The following is a 23,136-nucleotide window of genomic DNA, read 5'->3' on the forward strand; positions in this document are numbered from 1 at the left end:
AAGTCATATCGCAGTCAAACTTGCGTTTTTGTATTCAAGGAAGGGGTTGTGCGATGTTGTTCAACATGAGGACGCGTGTGTCTCTTCCAGCTGCTGGACTTTGAATTTCCGTGGGTCCACGTAACAGCCGGGACCCAGGGGAGGTCAACTCTCTCTCTCTCTCCACATGGGATTGAAAAAGTCTTTGTTCTCGGGCACAAAAACACGCCTCTGCGGCCCCTCCTGTCTCAAGAGACTTTTAATAGATGTCGAGTCGGTCGCAATTGGAGGCCAAATTAAAGACGTATCGTTACCTTTGGGGTAGGGTAAAACTTGTGTTGCTCGTGTGTTTTCCTGGTCTGAGGGGGTGGGGGGGGGGGAGTAATTTTGGTCTCTGAGAATAGCAGCGCTCCCTTTTTTATTTATTTATTTATTTTTATGTTTATTTTTTTATTTTGTGCTACAGCGAATGAGTCAAAATGTCCTTTGGTGTCTTTGAAATTCAAATGCCCCGGGGTTGGATAAAGTCATTCGTCAGAATGAATGGCGCACACGGGGACGTTGTGGGCATGCTTGGGAAAAAAAACAAAAAATGTCCCCTACCCTCCTCCACCCACCCCCACCCTCCCCACACTTTTGGGTCACTGATTCAATTGGTGCTGTTAGGCAACAGGGCAGACCTGACATATTAATATATTCCTGCAAACGCAGATGTCATGAGGGCCGGGCCGGTCCTGAAATTTCTGCTGCCGGATCGATCGTCACCCAATAATCGAATCGATCGAAACATTAACGTCTGGTCGTGGTCTTCTACTTGTCCCTGTAAAATTAACAAACAAGCAAACAATAAAATAAAATGTCGGACCTGTTTGATTTTCGATGGACTTGACTTTGTCCCGTGTCAAGAAGACGAGCATGTTCACCTTCTCCAGTTTGAGGCACGAGTGTTTGGATGCATTATTGTTATACTTATTATTAGTAGTAGTAGCCTAGTTGTTGCTTTGATTATTATTATTATTATTATTATTATTATTATTATTAATAATAAATAAGCCCCTTTTCCACATCCTGTTCAAGGTGGGAATCTTGCGTCTTTATTCCGCCTCGCCGTTCTGTATAAAAGCTACGAAGAAGGAATCTGGGGACATTGTCGATCTGCCTCTGTGCCGGCAGTGGAAGTAGTCACGGAGCCGAAACGGGTCCCAAAAGCCGTCTGTGTAAAAGGCCCGGCCGGCATGTCGGGACGGGGGTGTGACGTTGCGATGACCAGGTTTTTCCATTGGTCGGTTGGTCGCAGGGAAAAATAAACCAAGCTCTATTCTAAACATCAAAACCAACCCCCGATCCAAAAAAACTCTTTAAGTTCCGTCGAGTTCGGAGCATGGGGACACAATGGCAAATGGGCGGAATGGGCATTAGATGATGCTACGGACACAGTGCAGCGGGTTCCGGTGCTGGTGCACCGCTGTCAGCTGGCCAGAGCCGTTCTCACCGTCTTAAATTATTTTATGATAATTTTGAATAATACGCTTATTGAATCAGCATGATTTAATAAATTATTTGCCTGGTTTTTTTTTTTGCTTTTTTTGCGTCTGCGTCGATCACCGCCAGTAGCCCGATTATAAACCGGCCCGGCCATAAATGTCACCCAAGGATTTGTCGATTGACAAATGGATCTGTAACCACTGTGAGATGCGCACGATTACCTTCCAGTGAAGTCATGAACTTGAATTTGTATTTGTTGCTCACAGGAGAGGAATTGCCGTTTTGGCAGCAGAGCGGAACTTAATGTTTACTCTTTGGCTCGTTGGATTTTCTTACCACACCTTGATGTTCAGATTGTTTTACCTGAAACCTGCTTTGCACACATCTGCGTCTCTCATCTTGCTTTTCATATTCCCTGTGTTTTTTTTGACCCGTGTTTGCTGTCGTTTGGTTCTTAAATGACTCGTGGATCTTTGGTGATTTACTTGTGAATCTTTGCTTTCATTCTTACTTGATCATTTTTCTCGTGTTTCTTTCCTCTTTCCTTCTGTGGTCTGTCCGTTGTTTAATCAACTTTTTTTCCAATGGAAACGCTAAATATACTGAAATAAGGTTGTTTCTGATATTCTGGTCTGTAGTTAACAGGTTAATATTTGATGATTTTTTATTTATTTATTTGTGTCACGCTCTCCTGCATTTGTGTATGTGTAGGAGGGGAGGGTAAGGTTGGGAAGGTAGTGGACATTCGAGGCTGGGACACAGAGTCCGGCCGCAGCGTGGCCAGTGTTACCTGGTCCAACGGCACCACCAACGTCTACCGAATGGGCCACAAGGGCAAGGTAGACCTGAAATACGTGTCCGACGTCCAGGGGGGCTACTACTACAAAGACCACCTACCAAAGCTAGGTAGGTTCCTGTTGAAGGCGGGTGGGGGTGTATATTAGTCGTTAAAAATCAAATCTTTTCTACCAATCGTCTGATAGGATTAGGAATGGCCCACAATTGGTTGCAGATGTTTGCATTTTGTTTGGCAAATGATTTTTATATGTAATACAGAGAATTCCATACCCTGGCAATACTAAGAAAAGTGCCTTAATTTGAACTCTTTTTGTTCTAATGAGCCAAAACCAATTCAAAGTCTAATTCTGCAGAATCAAGCATAAGTGACAGATCAGCATCATGTGTCTGGGGGTTTGTGCCATTTGAGTGAGCGGGTGATTGACAGCTCCCTCTCTCAAAAGGAGAGCATGCAGAGCTGCAGCGCCAGGAGAGTGCCGACGGTCACACGTTCCAGCAGGGCGACAAGGTCAAGTGTCTCCTGGAGGTGGAAATCCTCCGACAGATGCAGGAGGGCCACGGAGGGTGGAACCCCAAAATGGCAGAGGTATTGTTTTATTTTATTTTTATGTGTTTTTTTTTTTTTTTTTGTTTCATAAGCAACTAGCAACACAGCATTAAGATAAACTGATCAATTTAACAATATTCAATATGAACACGCCCCACAATGTTTCCCCTGGAACCCTACTGGATTAAGATGCATTTCACTGGCTCAAGCGGGCATTGGCTGGCAAATTCAGAATACTACTGTCAAATCAAATGCACTGAGGGGGGACTGTGAGGCCGAGGGCCCTCGTACAGGCACCTGGTGCTGAGAACGGCGTCTTTGTGTTTGCAGTACATCTGCCGGATCGGAACAGTTCACAGAATCACTGACCGCGGCGACGTCAGAGTCCAGTACAGCAACAACATCCGCTGGACGTTCCACCCTGGCGCCCTCACTAAGGTGCCGGTTTTACCGCTTTCCCGGTGCTGTAGCTTTGTGCCCTCTCCCTAACCCACCGTCTCTAACCCGGGCCATTTGTGAAATTCAATAGGACCGCACCCGCGTGCGGCACAAGCATGTGCACAAGCAAATGACGTGGCTTTATCTCGTCCGCTTCAGGTGAACACGTTTGGAGTCGGCGAGCTGGTGCGAGTGTTGGAGGACATGGACAATGTCAAGAGACTCCAGGGCGGCCATGGGGAGTGGACGGACAGCATGACTCCTGTACGCCCTCTTATCCTAATAACTAACTCGTGCTCCTCAAACACCAACTCGCAAAAGTGTTTATTTCCTTTTTTATTTTTATTTTTTAGTTTATTTTTTTTTTTTAAAGTGAGTTGCAAAAATAATTGGACTTCTTTGCGAGCTCTATTATCGTAAGATCAACTTCCTTAACTCCTGCCTCATTTTTATCCCCTGGCCGAAATAAAGCCTTGTGTTGGCAGGCGTCCTACCCTATTTAAGAGTGAGCCTGAGTGTACCGTACCCGAGGAAGTGATCACGCTGTGAGCCCTTTTCCTCGAACGCAGCCTGATTATTTAGCTAAAATTACAAACTGGCGGAAGTTATCCCTCCTGTTTCACAGAAACCCTGTTTTGTGTTTTGATGGCTTGCCCTTTGCCTCCAGCCATCTGACCCCCAACCCCCCCGCCCTGTCTTCTCCGCCAGGCCCTCGGCCAAGTGGGGAAAGTGCTGAAGGTGTACGCCGACGGCGACCTGCGTGTGGCGTTTGGCGGCCAGACGTGGACCTTCAACCCGGCCTGCCTCTCGGCGCAGTCCATGGAGGTGGACGCCAACCTCATGACCACGGAGAACCCAAGCCAATCGGGAAGTAAGGACCCAGCCGGGACGGGGGGGTGGGTGTGCGGGGTGGGGGTGGTGGGGTTGAGCGTTGGGGGCTCCGCTGACACGCTCTCTTTCCTCGCCGCTCGTTCCCCCCGCGTTGCTTGCTCTGCACGTTTGGCTGCCTCTGTTCGTTTGTTTTGTTCCAACCAGCATGTGGACGGACACTCCCCCCTCCCCCCCCCCCACCCCCCCATCTCATTCAACCGAAGCGGTCCCACATGTTGTGGTGCCTCCCACCTGTTTGGGAGCGAGGGGGTTTCACGGATCTTTAATCTGCAGAGTCCTGTCAAAAGACTCTCACGACTAAATCCACTGTGCATGTTTCACCCTCACCTCGGTGCAGGAGAGGAGGGCTTTGTGTGCGTGTGCGCGTGCGTTTGTGTAATTGGATAATCCGGCCGCACTGCACGGGGGACATTTTGACTCATTCTCTCAGTTGTGCGTCGCGTCAGTTCCTCTGAGAATCCGGTTTCCTGTCGCCGCCCCACCAGGCGCCTTCTCAACGCTACGCTCTGCGTCTTGGGTAATCCCGGAGCTTACCTCCCCCTCCTTTGTCTGTCTGTCTCCGCCCCCCCACGCGATGACTGTCTAGGTACGGTCATCTCGGTGCTGGAGAAGCTCCTGTCTCAGTCCACGGAGCAGGACAACCCAGGCCGACTGGTCATCGAGGCGGCGCACGGCAGTGCCAACAAAGTACGGGAGCTGGTGCAGAAGCATCCCGACAAGGTGAGCACAGCCGTTTTGTTTGTCTGTTTGTGTTTGTTTGTTTCGCCCATGGCCCCTTCCACGAACAGGATTTCTAAATCAAAGAGAACGGCACTGGGGCGGGAAAGGGGATTAGGATTTTGCTTGACTTTATTTATTATTTTATTGATTTTATTTATTTAAAATGTAGATGTATTAAAGAATTTATTGAAAATCAATACTTAAATAAATACATACATAAAAATAATGTGTTTATTTTCAATAGGCAGGATGACTCAGTAATCTGGATGTTGAAAGTGCACACGGCACATTGATGCCTATGAAAACAAACATAAATGTCAAATAATGGATCAAAGGTTATGTAGAAAAATTAAACAATAAAACGATCGTTATTTTTGTCAAGATGTTGTCGAAAGTTGTGGAATGTCTCATCAGTTCCCTGTAGAGTAGGTTTAGAGAAGAGACCCTCTACCAGAATAGATAGAACAGATCCAGCTTTCTTTTGGTGTGCATCTGTTATTTCCTGGTAGGGACTTGAAAAAGAAGAGCTGAAAGAATTTGAGAGCGTGTCTGCATTTCTGTGGTACTAAGTAACATCAACTGATATTAGACAGGCGCGTTATTTATAAATAAGCTCTCATAGCAGCTCACATCAAAAATTAAATAGAACCATAAGAAATAGAATTAAAATTATAAATACAGCTGCAGGCAGCAACACACAGGGTCCGGTTTAGTCCTCTTAGGTACGTATTACAGTTTTCTGGGTTCTCTGAAACGCAGCACAAATATAATTTTCCGGGTTTGAGACGTGTATGACATCGGTTCATGATGTCACAAGTGGAAGTTCTCAACAACACGGTTCCATTCAGACGGACTTAACACGGCACGTCCCTCAGAGACATTTCGTCCACTTTTTAAACTTTTGGGACTAAAATAAACCGGACTCAATTCGGACCCGTTGCTCTGGAGTTGAAGTGAACGCCATGTGTGAGGACACGAACACGGAATATGTTTTGGATTGACTTGGGGGGACAGTAAGGAATGTCAACTTTTAAATCCTGCCAGCTTACTATGCAAGTCGTGGTAAATAAATTGACTTTTCTTATTCATCGCGTTTCAGTCTTTTTTGATGTGTCCATCGCGCATATTCATATCGCGATTACGATGATGTAGATTGACGTGGGTCAAGCTTGAACCGGTTCAAACAAACCTCAACCCCTAAATTATAAGCCATGAAGTAAAATGATGAGAAAAGCGAGTGCGGGAGGAAATGGATGCAGCGCGTGAGCGGAGGTGGATGGATGCAGATCTCTCTCTGCACCAACAGAGTGGGACTTTTTCTCCAGCGCTCAGCGATTATTTGTATATATTTTTTTTCCCCCTGGCTCAGCACCGCTCTGCATTCGGAAGGAAAAATTGCCGATCCATAATCGCCCCGAGCGTATCACTTTCTTAGATTTATCTACTTTTGGTAGCCTATGGTTGTTGTTAGAACTCTTGAAACGGACAGCCCCTCGCGCTCACTCTAATAATACATGTGAGGCAAGTGGAGCAGAAGCAATTCCCGATTGGGCATTTCAAGATGCTATCGTGAGCACCATATATGGCAAGGTGGTAAAGTGTGTATCCCCCCCCCCCCTCCCAGGTGGATATCAAGAACCAGGGCAAGACGGCACTGCAGGTCGCCGCCCACCAAGGCCACATGGAGGTGGTGAAGGCCCTGCTGCAGGCCAACAGCTCCATCGAGGTCAAGGATGAGGACGGAGACACGGCCCTGCACTACACCGCCTTCGGGTGAGACGCCGGGACAAACGCACGCGTGCCAAGTGCTCTTCCAGGCCGACAAGTATACAAATACAAAACAACAAAACCTTTTTATGATGATTATTATTATTATTATTATTATTATTATTATTATTTGGAACCTCTCGCGATGGTAGCGTACTCGAAGCTTACTTTTGCGAGGCTCAAGGAAGTGGCAGTTCTCAGGAAGCCGGCGGTCCAACAGCCGCTTGTGTCATGAAGTAACTGTGATCGCGTGGCAAGTTATTGAACGCCAGCTTGTTCCCAAATGTACCAGTGGCGTCTTTCCTCCGCACCGTAAACATTCAGCCCTTGTTTTGTGTTTTCGCTTCACATACCACAGGGTTAAAAATAAATAAATAAATAAATAAGTAACCTCTTTGGTAATAACAGCTGATACGTGTCATTGGTGGCTTTTAGCAGTAATAGTCCTGAAGCATGGAGATCAAATGAGTCATGTTGAGGCTGACTGCTGTGGCCTTAAATGAAGTAAATAAATAAATAGAAATTTATATCTAATGTGTGTGTGTGTGTGTGTGTGTGTGTACAGTATGTGTGATATGACAAAAAATCACAATGAACCCAAGTAGAACATTTGAAGAACATTTATTTTGCTGAACGGCAAACCGCTGTGTTGTGTATGCAGCAGTTAAGTAGACTTATTTAGAAGTTAAACGTTGGCTTTTCTCGTCATAAAAAAAATGATGACGACTCGTTTTTGGGGTTTTTCCAGCAGCATTTACATACCGGCGTGAATTAACCGGAGGCGTGAAGGGAATTATTAATTTGAAAAACAGGAACTGGATGCTTAACGTGCGTGTGTTCCTGTCACCCCCCCCCACCCCTCTCTCTCTCTCTCTCTCTCTCTCGAGCGCAGCAATCAGGCGGAGATCGCCCGGCACCTGCTGAGCAAGGGGGCCAGCGTCAACCTGCTCAACAACTCCATGTGCACCGCGCTGCACATCGCCGTCAACAAAGGCTTCACTGACGTGGTGCGCGTCCTGTGCGAGCACGCCGCCGACGTCAATCTCCAGGTGGGCCGAGCGCAGGTTTCAGCCATGTTTGGATCGTTTATGGGTGGAATTTTTAATTTATTTTTTCCTTTCTTTCACCGTTTGTTAACGGACCGACTTTGGCATTGAAAAAAGAAAGTGTTTTCCCTGACTTGTGTTCCACGTCCTTTTCCTGGGGTGTTAGAAAATAGACATTTACACAAGATGACACAAGACCCGTTTCATGGACCGGTAATCAGTTTAGGGACGGAAAACCCAGTAAACCACGTGAAGCAGTATCGTAACAGGAAGACAGTTCTGGCTGACGCAGAACTAGACTTTTCTCTCTGCAAAACAGACACACACACAGACATTTAACTTTCAGTCGTGTTTTGACAGTATGAGAAATTTTGCCAACTGGAGTTGGCCCGTCGGCCTCATTAAGGCAGTTTAGCATGTCTTTTTGGGCATTTTACAAACTGCCTCACATGCAGGACTGGACGCTCAACTCACTAACGTTCTTTTCTGCTTGAGCAGTGTGGGCATTCAGCTGAAATGGAATGGCACAAATACATATATTGCCTCATGTCTGGCTTAGTGTGTTTACTCATTATGGCCACACATCGGCCAAGTGTAAATGTTAAAGAGAGTTAAAATAGTGTTCATTTCAAAATATATATATACATTTTCATAAAAATAAAAAGAAGAAAAGATAATAAAATGATTTTGCCGATAAACACCAATCAATTTTATGTGACACTTTGTTATGAGCCGGATTCTGCATTACGGAGATATTGAATTTTGCAGGAACGGCAACGCAATCCAGACGCCAGCTTCTCACGTTGCACTCCGTCTCGGCTGTTGTGCTGACTCACGCTGTCGTTAATTTCACTCAGGGGCTTTAGATTTTTTTGCTGCAATCCCCCGTCTCTGCCAAACATTTTTATTTATTTATTTCCCCCTCTTAACGAGTCCAAACTCCCCATCTCCTCTCCTTTCAAGGACTCGTACGGAGACACGCCGCTCCATGACGCCATCGCCAAAGACTTCCGCAACATCATCGAGATCCTGACGGTGGTGCCCAACATAGACTTCACCCAGCAGAACAACCGCGGCTTCAACCTGCTGCACCACGCCGCCCTCAAAGGAAACAAGCTGTGAGTGCCCAGCAGAAAGCCATTACCTGGCAACCCGGCGTATATCTGTACCGACCGGTGTATTGACCTAGTAAGCGGTTATACCCTAATAACCGGGAGGGAGCTGGGTGGAGGGAAACTACCTTTGAAGTAAGCTCGGACGGTCGGGGATGCTCTTATGGGGCTGCTGCCGGTTAGGGTCCACGCGTGGGAACTTTCCCGTGTGTGTGGAGTGAGGACGCTGACGTCATCCAACAGTAGCAGTGAGGATTCAAGCGCTCACTTCCCACACAGCTTCTGCTGCTCTCTGTGCTCGGCTAGCAGGGTGACTAGGCTGTGACAGCTCTAGCTCCGTCTCTCACTGAATCATGCATTAACACTGAATCTTTCCTTTTCATTGCTTTCATCATTATATTCATAGTTAATTTCTGTCTCTCACACACACATACACACACAAATCCCACCATGAGAGATCTGAATCTATAAGCAGGTATTGAGACATCCGGAGAGCCATACACTATGACGTTCCAAGTGATTGTGTAGTCCACATCTGCCCAGCAGCTCAAACAACCTCGCAAAACCATGCGCACCCGCTGCAAAACCTTTCATCATAGAGGCACAAAAGAAAAAATTAAATAAAATATTGTCCCATGGCGGAAAAGTGTGCTGTGTGCCCACTGAAACGTTGAAGGCGAGGAGCGGCCGGCGATGGAAAACCCGATCGCAAACGGCGCTTTTGTTGCCTCTCACACGGTTCCACCTCATCAAACTTCCAATCAGGGACGTTAAAGGCCAAGTATTTTCTTATGTAATTTAATGGATAATATTCTGGAAATTTCTGGTCTCTGTAGCAGGGTCCTGCTATGAATAGTAGTGATTTTTTTTTCCAGGGCATTGAGTCAGTTGCCGTAACAGATGGAAACAGAGGAAAGGGTGTTTTTCTGGAATCATTTGGCTGAAGTCTGTCGTTTGTTTTGTTTTTTTCTTCATTTTATTATTATTATTTTTGCTGGACTGATCCACGCACTACTGACCAGTCGGACTTCTGTCCCCAAACATAAAGCCAAGAATGAACTGAAGGTGTCGGATGGATGCTGTTTTATTGTGCTAAATATGGAATTTAACTCTATAAACCCCCTTCACTAGTCTTGGTCGGTTAGATCTCCATCAGCCATTGTCTAGAAAAACAACAACAGCTGCCATACCCTAAAACGTTGGGTTGATTTCCCTTTCATTGCCCCACAGTGTCGTTGTGTGCTTGTATGGTCCTTTTCTTTGTCTTGTTTTTGAAGCATACTTCCCACTTCACCTGACGACAAGCTCCTCCCAAATGTTCCCTAGCCTCCAGCTTGGGTGCGTTTTAGAGACTCTCAAAAAATAACCCGTGGCGTCGTGAAGGAATAATATTTGATGTAAATACTATTACGGGGACTGCTGTAATGTTAATGCTACAAATCTCCCCTGCCTTGAATATGACATTGAAACACTGAATGGAGCCTGAACGTATCAAGCTCAGTGTGTTACACATGTGTCTTCAGCCCTCCGCCCCACCCCAGTAGAATTATAAACAAATGTACAAAATAATAAGTCTAACTCGGTAACGCTTGCCGCCACTTTCACAATGGCGACCCAGATTTTCTCACACAGATGCAGACTCATGCCACCCGCTCTCCAAAAGGCTGTCAAAATATCCTACGCACGTAGTAAATGAGAAAGATCTCCCCAGTTTTTTGGGGACTGCGTGAGCAGGACGGAGGCGAGCCGGCATCAGAGGATGAGGGGGAGGAAAAGGAAAAAAAAAAAAAAGAGAGACGGGGGAGGGTGGTGCGGGGGCGGGGAGGTGTGGCTGCAGCGGACAATCATTTAATAAATGGCCAATGTGTTTTGGCAAGTGTCATATGCTGCAGAGCTACGGGGCTCGGGCTTCTCTCCGTGGCGTTCATTTAGCCTGACATCACTGAAACGAGACACGCAGGGAGGGGTTTTTTTTTTTTCTCCAACATTCAGGCGAAGCTTCCTCTGGCTCGTTTCCCTCATATCCTGTCAGCGATCCCTGCGCGTTGACGCAAACGCGGCCCGTTTTTCGGGACGCTTAATTCGAATGTACAGATTGAACATACCCCGGCCGAGGTTGGAATTTGGATCCATTTGCGCTCGCGTTCACGACATGGTTTGACGACCGCTCGGTGGGCGTGGCCTCTGGCCTTTCCCCGGGGGAGCGTTTTGTCGAACACTTGACTTGTCTATATATAGGTCCCCGTACCGCCACTCGCTCTGTGTGCGGTGAACACGGCGCTCTCCGTTGACCTCCATCGCTTTCAATCAAAGCTTCAAAAACATGCTTGGCGCAACAAGGACAAACAAGGGTTCGATTCAGCGTCACGTGTTTGAGCGTTCTCCACCTTTTCAGTGCAGAAGAGGGTCCCGACTCGCAATTTAGTCATGGGGGCAGGAGGACATGATTTGTTTTGTGCAATCAGACCTATTGGTTAATAAGAAACTCTCCTGTTTGTCCAAAACGTGGTATGTTGCTGAAACTAACCGGAGCTAAAAGCTAGATCGGAGCTGCTCATGGATTGACTAAATGACAGTGTGTTTATGATATATGGATTGCACCGTCCACAAAACGTCCACGTTGCTTTCGAGGTGGCTTTGAGTTTGGTGAGAGTCTTCTGGAATTCTCTCACAGCCACTGCTTTCCATTGTTGTTGTTGGTTTCGTTTCTTTTTTTTTTTTTTTTTCTTTTTTTGTTTTTTTGTTTTTTTTGTCTGGTTGGAGTAGTGAGAATGTTTTCTCATTTCAGTCGGAGGTATTTATTTAGTTGGTGAGGAAATGGAAAATTGAGGACTGAGAGCCTAGTTCTCAAAGGATCCTGGGAAGGAAGAGTCGGTTTGGTTGGGGTGAGGGGGGGTTTGCAAGGCAGGCAGCCAGAGAAGTGAGTGAGTGAGTGAGAGAGAGAGAGAGAGAGAGAGAGAGCCAAGAGACAGCGAGTGACTTTTCTTCCGCTCATGATCTCTCTTCCTCCCGTTTTTGCACCTTCCATTGTCCCCTAGGGTTGAGTTTGTTTATTCTGTCCCTCTCTCTGGGGGTGCAGGGGCCCTATGGGGGCATATGGGGGCAACTCTTGACTCTGTCCTCCGCTTCCACGTCAAAGTAAACAGCCCTTCTCTCCAAGGCTCCCGGCCAAAGGCCTGTCTGCCCATGCTCCAATAAACCTTGCCATTTACACACACACACACACGTGCGCACCAAATTGCATCAGATCTGGAAAAAAAAAAGAAAGTAATTTTCCATTACCAGAGTAGCCATTGCTTTCAGACATTGGGGAGTATAGTTTGTTGTTACTGCTGCTTATCATCTTAAGCACATCAGGAAACTAAGCTCCATTAGATCAGGGAATTAATTTAATTCACATGAAGGTTTTGGGGGGTTTTTTTTTTTGTGTATTCCGAAAAGTGGAATACAGACAAGTCTTATTTACCTGAGCAGCAGATATACTGTATCCATCATATGTTTGTACACACCTACTCATACAAGGTTTTTCTTTCTTTTTTTTACCATTTTCTACACTGCACAACAACAGTGAAGACATCAAAGCTATGAAATGACACATGGAGCTATGTGGCAAAAAAGTGTTGTAAATATATTTTAGGTTTCTCAAAGTGGCCGCTCTTTGCCTTGATGACAGCTTTGCACAGTCTTGGCATTCTCTCATCCAGCTCCACGAGGTGGTCACCCGGATTGCTCCTCCAACAGTCTTGAAGGAGCTCCCACTTAACGCTCAACACTCACTGGCAGCATTTCCTTCATTCTGCGGTTCCAACTCATCCCAAACCATCTCACTTGAGTCCAGGTTGGGTGACGCAGCGATCCATCACTCTCCGTCCTGGCCAAATTGCCCTGACACGACCTGGATTTGGGTCATTGTTCTGTTGGAAAAACAAAACGATGGTCCCGCTTGGCGCCAGCCAGATGGGACGGCGTATCGCCGAAATAGCGCAGAAGTGTGCCTTGAATTCTAAACTGACGGACAGTTTCACCATCGGCAGTGACCGACATCACGCCTCCTCCTCCATGCTTCACGGCGGCAACCACATGTGCGGAGGTCATCCGTTCACCTTCTCTGCGCCTCGCAAAGACCAGATCCCCACCGGTCTAATGCCCATTGCTCGTGTTTCTTGGCCCAAGCGAGTCTCTCCATCTCATCAGTCTCCTTCAGCGGCGATTTCTTTTCGGCGATTTGACCATGAAGGCAGGATTCACCCGGTCCACTCAGAACACTCGGTGCTAAGTTTGCTTCTGTGTCTCTGCGGAGCATTTATTTAAACTTGAGAGGCAAGAGATTTCACGTGAAGACAGAACTGCAGGAGAGACTTTGGCACTGTGGAGAATAATCTGAAGGCAGCGGCGTATAGCAAATGAGGCTTGTACGCTGTTCTTTGAAACAGCCAAGTCACAGAGGTTTTAGTTCAGACCTCGTGTACCAGTGACCTAACGCAGTCAAACCGCCGCAGCATCCAGCCACGTTGGCCCAGATTCGGGGTTACTGGAGCTACGTTTCTGAACAGGCAGAAAGCTCAAGACTTGCTTGTTGAAGGGCAACTGTTACAAAAGACATAGGATAGTACATGGATTACGGCGATTTATGATAATGGCAGATAAGAGGGAGACATAATGTTTTACACTCTGAGCACAGAATGGAGGAGGGGAAAGGTGAAGGGGGGACAGGGGAAAAAAAAACAACATAAATATCTGCAGCTCCGTGGACAGTATTTGCTCAATGTGCCAGAAAGAGCTTTGGCAGTCCATCGATAATCCCGAACTGCCATTTTATGTTATGGTTGCTCATCGGTTCCTCAACAACAGCTGGGGCCCAAATGCCTGTTAATCCGTTTTGTGTGACATGGGTACAATAAGTCTTACAAACGCTAATGCCCATAGCATTGTCCCCATGTTTAAGAAATACAGTGTATTATGATGGTTAAGCGCCTTGACTTACCTCGTAACTTTTAAAACCCCCCCCCCAATTCCGATACCAAAGCATTCGACCAATGGCGGCATTACCGAACGGCCGCTCTTGTAAGCTTTGTTAGAAGCAGCATGGTTTAATAGGGATAATCGTCTCACTCGTAACTTGGCTTTGAGATAGACGCCCCGCGAAAGCTTAACTCTGCAATGACGTGCGCTTGTCCCCGAACACAGGGCCACGGACAAGATCCTGGCCAGAGCACGACAGCTGGTGGACGTGAAGAAGGACGACGGCTTCTCGGCGCTGCACCTGTCTGCCCTCAACAACCACTGCGATGTGGCGGAGATCCTCCTCAAGGAGGTGAGCCCGGGACGTGGGGACTCTCTGGCCTGTTGGCGGCATAGCGAGAGGCCTTTTAGACCGTCGCGGGACTTCGAGGAAAGTTGTAATGCCCGATAGTTCAGGGCCAATCTGAAAGAAATCAGTAGTTGAGAAACATTTTCTTCTGACCATGACGTTCATAAATTGAGGTGAAATGTGAAAAAATGTGTTTCACTTATTGAGGTAATTTTTGAAGTTGATCCAACGACTCCATTCCAGTCATTTCCTTTTCCAGTGGATCTGCAGGCAAATGATTGCTTTCCTTATCGTTTTGTTGGCTTGACGCGGGCTTTGCGATCGCACCGCTCACGGCGCCGGCGTCTGAGTGTGGCTTTCCCGTCCTCCGCCTCGCAGGGCCGCTGCGACGTCAACATCCGCAACAACCGCAACCAGACGCCGCTGCAGCTGGCCGTGACGCAGGGCCACGGCCAGCTGGTGCAGCTGCTGGTGGCCGAGGGCGCCGACGTCAACATGGAGGACGAGGACGGAGACACGGCGATGCACGTGGCCCTGAGCCGCCCGCAGCTGGCCAACGCCACGCTGGGCCCGGCGCCGGGCTCCAGCAGCGACGGCGATGAGGAGAGCGGAGAGGGATCCTCCTCGCTCTACTGCAGGGTGAGTGTCGCGGGCCTTGAGACTCAGTCACTTTCAGGGGTCGACAATGAGCGAAATCAGACCGGGAACTCTAAATTCACACATCATCGCCTGTACTGTTGCAGTGTTTTGGGTTTTGTTTTTTTTCAATCGGAATCTATAGAATAGAATAATTTCTGTAATTTCTGTAATTTAAAGGCTTTACCAACTGGCCCGCGGGAGGTTGCAAACATAATGTCCAACCACCGGGCTGTAAGTGGATCAAGACACTGAAAATGCAGCTTACCGTCCATCACCAGCACCACCATAGAGTATTGGGATTCCCTTTTTTTGGTTTTGGAAGTACTGCAATTGAATATTAGGATTAGCAAAATTGAGATTTTCCTCTTTTTTTTATCTTTAGGAAAATAAATAGTTTTCTTGTGTGATCATCCAACCCTATTTGTGTTCAGCAGCATGATTTATTAAACAAGCAAAAATAAAAGGCAGAAGAAACCACCTCCACACACTGAACGCGCACTTCCTCACCCACTCACAAAGTTGGACGCCCGATGAGGGTGTACGCGAGCGAAAGGTTGCGATGATAAACAGTTGGGAGCTCAGCTTTCAGTGAACAGGGATCCTTTCGCCCCTGTTTTGTTTTCCTCACCAAACGCTTTTATTTTTTTTTTTAAACACTTGTTAAAATTCTGCTGTTGGATTTTCCATTGGGATCACACCGATGAACTGAGAATGCTGTGTCAATGCCGCCATCATCAGCATCGTTCTATGTGTAGCGTTGGATGTCACATCGGCTGAAGCTGTAGTTTTCGCACATAAATGCTGGAACTGATCTATTTTTGGAGTCGCGGTGGCGATGGTTAGGTCGCTGTGTGTCAAGGAAGTATTTCAGGGCGACTTGAGAACAAATTACGTATAAAATAACAAGCAATTCTGTCACACGTTACAGAATCACAGTTCATAAACACATTAGCTGAAAAGGGTTAAATGTATCGGCAATTAAAAAGGTAAAAAATGATGCCTCTCTGCAGTCCATGGCAGCAGCAAGGTGCTTCATGCTGACGGCCCACATCAGAACCGATTCCTTTGGGTGAATGTGAACGACGAACCAAGTGGATCCGTGGTTGATCTGGGTATTGAACCAAACGGCGCCATGTTTAACTTGCCACATTGCACTCCTGACAATCTTTAACCTCGACATTTCCTAACCCGTCGTCCATCAAGTGTAATGGGGGGGGGTCGACAAAGTGGGGGAAAGAATTGTCTCCGTTATGTGGAGAAAGCAGGAGACGAAGGGGGGGGGTAAATAAAAACCGCACCACAATGGGCTGGGTCAACACGGAGACGATAAGAAAAGTGAGTGGGCTCGGGGTTGGCGTCGATGTAGACCTAAAGGAAGTAAACAAAGGAGAAAGACACAAAGGAGGAGGCAAAACCAAAGGGATTGGAAGGATATGTTTTAGGGGGAGGTCAGCGGTCAAATGGGGCATTTTTAAATGCTGTGAGATCGAGCAAACACTTGTACGGCTGGACCTGGAATGACGACCAAGCAACAAACCCAGATCGAGACATAATGTAGGGCTAAACTCTATATCACGGACGGTGACTATATTCCACGGTATATTCGTTTTCTGAAAATTTCAATATAAATGTTTTAACTTTCGCCGTCCTCCTAAAAATAAATAAATAAAGTTTAAAAAAAAAAATCTCTGTGGATATTTCAGTTAAACCAGGGGGCTGGCGAGAATAGCATTGGCTTTGGCATGGGTTTCCTGTTGTTCCCTATGGGCTGGACACGAACCCCACTTTAGGTCTTTGGGGGCTCTTACAGTCAAAATCCATACCGGCAAGGTACAGTCAAAATCCATACCGTGTACTTTGGACACCGTTTATACTTACCCCTGCTGAAACATGCTGCTTTTCGTCTCATGAATTCCAGGAACTTGGGGAAGAAAAGAAGATATCGAATCAGCTTGGAAATGAGGCAGTATGCATTTGTGGCCACCAAGCCCATGGCTATTTCAACATAATGACATTCTTTATTTTGCTGATGTAAGCAGTCGTGCCGTAGAATAGGTGCCGGACAAATCAAAAGACCCTCGTCCCCAACGTATAATAAGTTTGTGCCGACGGACGCGGGGCACCCACCGTTCTCCAAAGTTATGCCCAGTCAGAGGTAAAACGCAGGCCGCCTCACGCCCACTGACCCTGCTTCTCGCAGTTGGGGGGGGGGGGGGTGGTCATCATCAACAATACGTTATTGAACACTTATAAAAAAAATAAATGAAAAAAATTTGAACAACGGAGTTTGCTTCTTTGCGAGTTCACATCCATCACGGTTGCTGATGTGAGGAAAAACACTGAAGGACACGCTTCTCTGCTCGACCGCAAATCCTGCAGCTGGGCGTGCGCCAAGTTGGAAACAAATAGGCACGCACGGGCGCACGCACGCACCTGAATGCGGCCAGACTAAGTGCTAACAGCTGTGTTGGCCGCCGTCAGCGGATTAGTTATGGGGAGGGACGGACGCACTAGAGCAGTCTCATTTAGCCCTGGTCGCCAGGTGAAGGCCTGCGTGTTGTCACCTCCCAGCCTTCCTCGCCGCCGTGACCCTGGACCAGGAGTGGGGACGAGGCCCCTAATGCTTTTAAGCCTCCTCCAGCTGTTTTCTCGCCGGGCTCAGCGCGGGATCCCGCTGTCGCCTGGAACCGAGCCTCATCCCCTCCTCCCCTCCTCACTGTCTCCTCTCCCGCAGTTGAACGCCTCGGGGCTCCTGGGCAACACGGAGCTGACGGTGGGCTCGGCCATCGCCTGCTTCCTGGCGCAGGAGGGCGCCGACATCCACTACGCCAACCACAAGGGCAAGAGTCCGGTGGACCTGGTGGCGGACAGCGCGGTGCAGCAGCTCATCAAGAGCTTCTCGGAGAAGTACAGGTAACACCCAGCCCCCCACCCCCCCGCGCCGCCTTTGACGCGGTCCTTCGACGGTGTTCCCTGACAGCCTTGTGTACTCGGGGCGGGGTCCGGCAGGTTGCAGCGCCTCCAGGCCATCACCTGCGGCCAGGGCCTGAGCAGCGCCAGCCTGCGGCGGGTGCACACCACGCCCAACACCATGACCAACCTGGTCCTGCCCACGCCGCCGGGGCCCAGCGAGTGCCTCATCTGCTCGGAGCTGGCCCTGCTCGTCCTCTTCTGCCCCTGCCAGCACAGCGTGGCCTGCGAAGGTGAGCGGGGGGGCGGGGGGGCGGGAGGCGCAGCGTTTCCCACCGCCTTGAAAATGTGTGCTCTTTCGTGTTGCCGCTGAGGTGCTTTTTGCTGGCTCTGGTTGCTTCATTACTCTGGTTCCTGTTTATGTTATATACGTAGGTATATATTTTCCAAGTATTTATGTTGTTTGCAGTGCTTATGCTCTCTTTTCTGCCGTCCCCCTTTTTGCCGCTGTAACTGTGAGAATTTCCCCGCTGCGGGACTGATAAAGGTTCATCTTCTCTTCTCACGGCAGAGTGTGCCCATCGAATGAAGAAATGTATCAAATGCCAGGTCACAATCACCAAGAAGATCAGACAAGGTAACGCCCGCCGCCTCAGCGTTTCCATCGCATGACATGCCTTTGCATCCGGAGACCCCTCGGGGTGCGCCTTCCCTGTCCCGCTGGTGAACCTCTGCGCTTGTCCCATCCCCCCCCCCCCCCAGACCAGACGGAGGTGGACTGCAGCCCCGGCACGGAGAACTCGGAGCAGCACAACCTGCTGGAGCAGCTCCAGTCGCGCTACCGGCAGATGGAGGAGCGCATCACCTGCCCCATCTGCATCGACAACCAGATCAAGCTGGTCTTCCAGTGCGGCCACGCCTCCTGCATCGACTGCAGCGCCGCGCTCAAGACCTGCCCCATCTGCCGGCAGACCATCCGCGAGCGCATCCAGCTCTTCGTCTGACTCGGCTCCCGGCGGTGCGGCGGGAGGAGGGGAGGAGAGTCGGGAGGAGGCTTTTTTTTTTTTTTTTTTTTTTTTGGTGGTGGTGGTGGTGGGCCATTCGCCCTCGTTTCCCGGATCCTCGATGGGAGGGGACGCTCCCGCCGAAGAGCAAAGGCCGTGACCTCACAAACTCTTCCGAGCCCCGATCGGAAGAAGAGGAGGAAGAGGGGGAGGTGGAGGTTGCTCTGCTTTGCGTGGATACCTGTTACCCCGCCGCCTCCCCCTTTGTTTACAAGGCCCCAGAGGAAACGGTGGGGTGTGCTGCCCCTCCGCCCCCGGCCCCGCCCTCTTACCCGTGAATTGCGTCCGCTATCTGGTTTCTATGGATTCTGTTTCTTTGGTCGTTTTTTTTTTTTTTTTTTAATTAACCAGTGTTAGTCTTTGGAGCGGGTGATGGTATAACTAAAGCATTTTCTCCCTATAGCCCCCCCAAAAAAAAACACTGGTCCGTGTGCGAGGGGAGCGCGCACACACTATAAAATATGCATGGGTGTATGCATATGGTGACGCTGAAGCGACGGCGTTGACACGGGTCCATTTAGCTTTGTTGTTTTTATTTGATTTTGTCTCAGCTACATTTATGTATTTCAATGGACGAGCGATTAGTGCAGATTTTATTTATGTGTGAAAGGTAATGGAAAAATCTTTTGGTTTTGTCTTTTTTCTTCATGTTCACAGAGTTAGTTTCTACTGAACCCCCCCCAAAAAAAAGGTTCCTCTACTCAGGGTATCGAATTACTGAAAAGCACTTGTGATATCCACAGTATTGTTTCCAGAGCTCCGCCCGGCATTTCGGGAGGAAAACAGGGCGATCGGCCGTTGAGGTTGAGGTGCAATCGATAAATGTTCTCGTGTAATGTCCCACCAAAATCCAAAAAAAAACCAGCAGATTAAACGCTCGGTTAATTCCAAACTCCTAGAACCCCGCCGCACCTCGTTTTTATTTTTTATTTTATTTTTTTTATATATTTATAGACAAACATATTTAAACAAATATATTCATTCAAATTTTTCTTATACCATCACCCTGAAGCGGCGCCCGTTTTTTTTTTTTTTTTTTTGATTAATCTGAGCATGACTGTGGGCAAAAGGTGTTTTTTTTATTTTCAAAGGCTCTTATTTGTATAGAGTCCTTTTAACTCGTGGATTCGTGTTACGCAGTTTTGGTTTTAACCGACCGTACGGCAGATAATTCAGTTGTATTATTTATGAACCCGGATGTATTGTAACGTGTTGAACTACGGGGGCGAAGGAAGGAGAAAAAGGTTTTCATTTGTAGATACCTGTTCGCCGTCCCAGCCGGAGTCTATTTACAAGATATTTCCCTTTTCCCGCTGTGTCTGGAGTGTTGGCAAACATTCAGGATTGTACAACGTTTCTGTGTCCTTTTTGTAATGTTTGGATGTTTATTTGTTTTAGTTTTTTTCTTGAAGGGCTTATGCATATAAGGAAAAAAAAAAAAAAAAGTATCTATTTTAATCTTTATTTAATTTTTGCTATGATCGAAAATGACGAGGAGAGGGGAGGAAAAAAACGTGGAAAACAAGGAGTTTATTTTAATTTAAATTTTTTTTTTTGGGTTTGTTTGTTTTTCCCCTCGTAGATCTCAAGACTATTGGAGAGACGATTTTAAGATGTACATTTGAATGTCAGATTTAAAGAGGGAAAAAAAAACTAAAACTTAGAGAAACAAAAATGTATCCTGTCTCGCTATGCCTTTTTTAAGTGTGGGAGGGGAAAAGTGGTTTCAAAACAAAACAGTGTTTTAAAAACAACAAAGGGCAGAGGTGTCCTTCCAGGAAAATTCTACTACATCGGTGCCAAATCGCATGAAGGACGTTCGTGGGCAATGCACGCCCTGGTTACTCCACGCGCACTGCGCTACACGCGAGGTTTCAATTATCTTTGAGGAAGAGTGGAAAAAAAAAAATAGTAACTATTATACAAAAACTAGTGGCTTAGACACGAAAGCGTAGAATAAAATCGATCTCTTTTTAGTTGCAACATCGGGAGAACGTCACAACGCACACGAGGTCACTGATCTGGAAAAATGATGAGCTGCAATACCAATTCTCTCCTGAAGGACATCGTCAGTTTATATATATATATATATATATATATACACACAACGTTAAAACCACAGACAGGTGAAGTGAATAACATTGATCATCTGGTTCCAGTGGCACCTGTCAAGAGGTGGGATGTATCAGGCAGCAACTGAACAGTCAGTTCTTGGGAGTTGATGTGTTGGAAGCAGGAAAAATGGGCAAGCGTAAGGATCTGAACCACTTTGACAAGGAGCACATTGTGATGCTGGACGACTGGGTCAGAGCATCTCCAACACACCAGGTGTTGTGGGCTGTTCCCGCTGTGCAGTGGTTACTAGCTACCAAAAGTGGCCCAAGGAACGACGACCGGTGAACAGGCGACAGGGTCATGGCCGCCCAAGGCTCATTGATGCAGGTGGAGAGTGAAGTCTAGCCCGTCTGGTTCGATCCCACAGAAGAGCTACTGTAGCACTAATTGCTAAAAAGTTAATGCTGCTCTGATAGGAAGGAGTCAGAACACACGGTGCAGCACAGCTTGCTGCGTATGGGAGCGCTCAGTGTCCATGATGACCCCTGTCCACGGCCGAAAGCTCCTACAATGGGCACGTGAGTGTCAGAACTAGACCATGAAGCAACGGAAGAAGGTGGCCTGGTCTGATGAATGACACTTTCTTTTACATCATGTGGATGTCTGGGTGAGGGTGCCTCGTTTACCCGGGCAAGAGATGGCACCAGCATCAATTATGGGAAGAAGGCAAGCCGGTGGAAGCAGTGTGACGCTCTGGGCAATGTTCTGCTGGGAAACCTTGGGTCCCGGCGTTCATGTGGATGTTACTTTGACAGGTCCCAGCTACCTAAACATTGTTGCGGACCAAGTACACCCCTTCATGGCGACGGTGTTCCCCGACGGCAGTGGCCTCTTTCAGCAGGACAATGCGCCCTGCCACACTGCAACAATTGTTCAGGAATGGTTTGAGGAACACGACAAAGAGTTCAAGGTGTTGACTCTGCCCCCGAATTCCCCAGACCTCAATCCGATGGAGCATCTGTGGGATGTGCTGGAACAACAAGCCCGATCCATGGAGGCCCCACCTCGCAGCTTACAGGACTTAAAGGATCTGCTGCTCACGTCTTGGTGCCAGATACCACAGGAGACCTTCAGAGACTGGTGGAGTCCATGCCTCAGAGGGTCAGCGCTGTTTTGGCGGCACGAGGGCGACCTACACAATACTAGGCAGGTGGTTTTAATGTTGTGGCTGATCGGTGTGTGTATGTGTGCGTGTTTATATATGAATATATATATACACACACACACATAGGTATTAGTGAAACATACCAATCGACAGGCAAAAGGCAATAATGTTTATGGCAATGTTTTGGAGGGAAGGACAATGAAGAAACATTCTTAATGAAAACAAACGCTACCGTGGGTGGTTTGTACAGTACCGGGTCTGGGGCGGGGGCCGGGGGTGGGGGTGGGGTTCTGATGTTGGCCTTACTGTCCATTCCTCTTCTATTGATGTTCATTTCTTTCTTTCTTCTTCTTTTCTCAGTTGTATTCTGTACAAAAACAATTTTTGCAATAAATATCGAACCATTTTTCTAAGGACCGGGTGTCGAGTCCCCTTTCCCAGCCTGGCCCCCCCCTCTGAGTCGGGGTCGGACGAGCTCCCCCGTCCGCCTCCAGAGCGCGGGGGCGGGGCCGGCGTGTGGACGTGCTTTCTGCCCAGTAACCCGTTTGGGGTTTTAACGCGTCTGCGTCGCCTCCGGTTCCTAAATCCTAATTGTCTTAGAGCGCAGATGGCTGCGGCCTATGACTCAGCACTCTGGCGGCGACGTCCTCTCCCCCGGCGCTCCAGGACCTCGACAGCAAACGAGCCCTCCCCGTGCGCCGTGCATCAGGGGAGGGCCGGGGCCACGGGAGACGTCAGGGTTTATTAGGGAGCGCCCTCTTAACTCCTCTCCTTCAGATTCTTCTTCAGCCGTTTCGAATCGTCTTTTTCGGGGCCTTTCAGGTGCTCGAAATACTCAGGAGACATTGCACGACCGACGGTCCCGCTGTGGCAACTGATATTCTATGGGCGCGGGCGTGGCAAAATGGCCGCCCGCGCCCCCAAAATAAAAATAAGAAATGTAAACATAAAACCTATTCACTTTTTTTTTTTTTCCACCAAAACTTCGGTACACAAATGTAACATCACTAGACTTAAAAAAATATATATATACATATTTGCGCCATGACCCAAACCCAACAGGAAGTCGGCCGTATTTAATTCAAGGTGCCATTTTTTGTCACTGTCATTTTTATGCTTTGTTTTTGTTTTTTTTTGCGAACTCCTCCTCGATGATTTATCGGATCGGCTTCGAACCTGGCGAGTTTCTACGTGAGACCTTCACGATTT

General features: G+C 47.9%; 1 protein-coding gene across 1 annotated transcript in view; it reads left to right on the forward strand.

Annotated features, from left to right (window-relative positions):
- mib2 (MIB E3 ubiquitin protein ligase 2) overlaps positions 1–18,647 on the forward strand; it is a gene marked incomplete at its 3' end in the record, with an annotated part of 37,061 nt that extends 18,414 nt beyond the window's left edge. The window contains exons 5-19 of the mRNA XM_080014818.1: positions 2,176–2,370; positions 2,706–2,848; positions 3,140–3,247; positions 3,407–3,511; positions 3,956–4,118; positions 4,725–4,858; positions 6,483–6,631; positions 7,518–7,674; positions 8,635–8,789; positions 13,971–14,097; positions 14,473–14,733; positions 17,468–17,646; positions 17,743–17,936; positions 18,215–18,280; positions 18,406–18,647. Coding sequence (XP_079870944.1) covers positions 2,176–2,370; positions 2,706–2,848; positions 3,140–3,247; positions 3,407–3,511; positions 3,956–4,118; positions 4,725–4,858; positions 6,483–6,631; positions 7,518–7,674; positions 8,635–8,789; positions 13,971–14,097; positions 14,473–14,733; positions 17,468–17,646; positions 17,743–17,936; positions 18,215–18,280; positions 18,406–18,647 — 2,378 coding nt within the window. The remainder of the gene's footprint in view (positions 1–2,175; positions 2,371–2,705; positions 2,849–3,139; positions 3,248–3,406; positions 3,512–3,955; positions 4,119–4,724; positions 4,859–6,482; positions 6,632–7,517; positions 7,675–8,634; positions 8,790–13,970; positions 14,098–14,472; positions 14,734–17,467; positions 17,647–17,742; positions 17,937–18,214; positions 18,281–18,405) is intronic.
- Between the last annotated feature and the right edge of the window lie 4,489 nt (positions 18,648–23,136).

The sequence above is a fragment of the Zeus faber genome (genome assembly GCF_960531495.2).
Source record: "Zeus faber genome assembly, chromosome: 15".
NCBI classification, from domain to species: domain Eukaryota; kingdom Metazoa; phylum Chordata; class Actinopteri; order Zeiformes; family Zeidae; genus Zeus; species Zeus faber.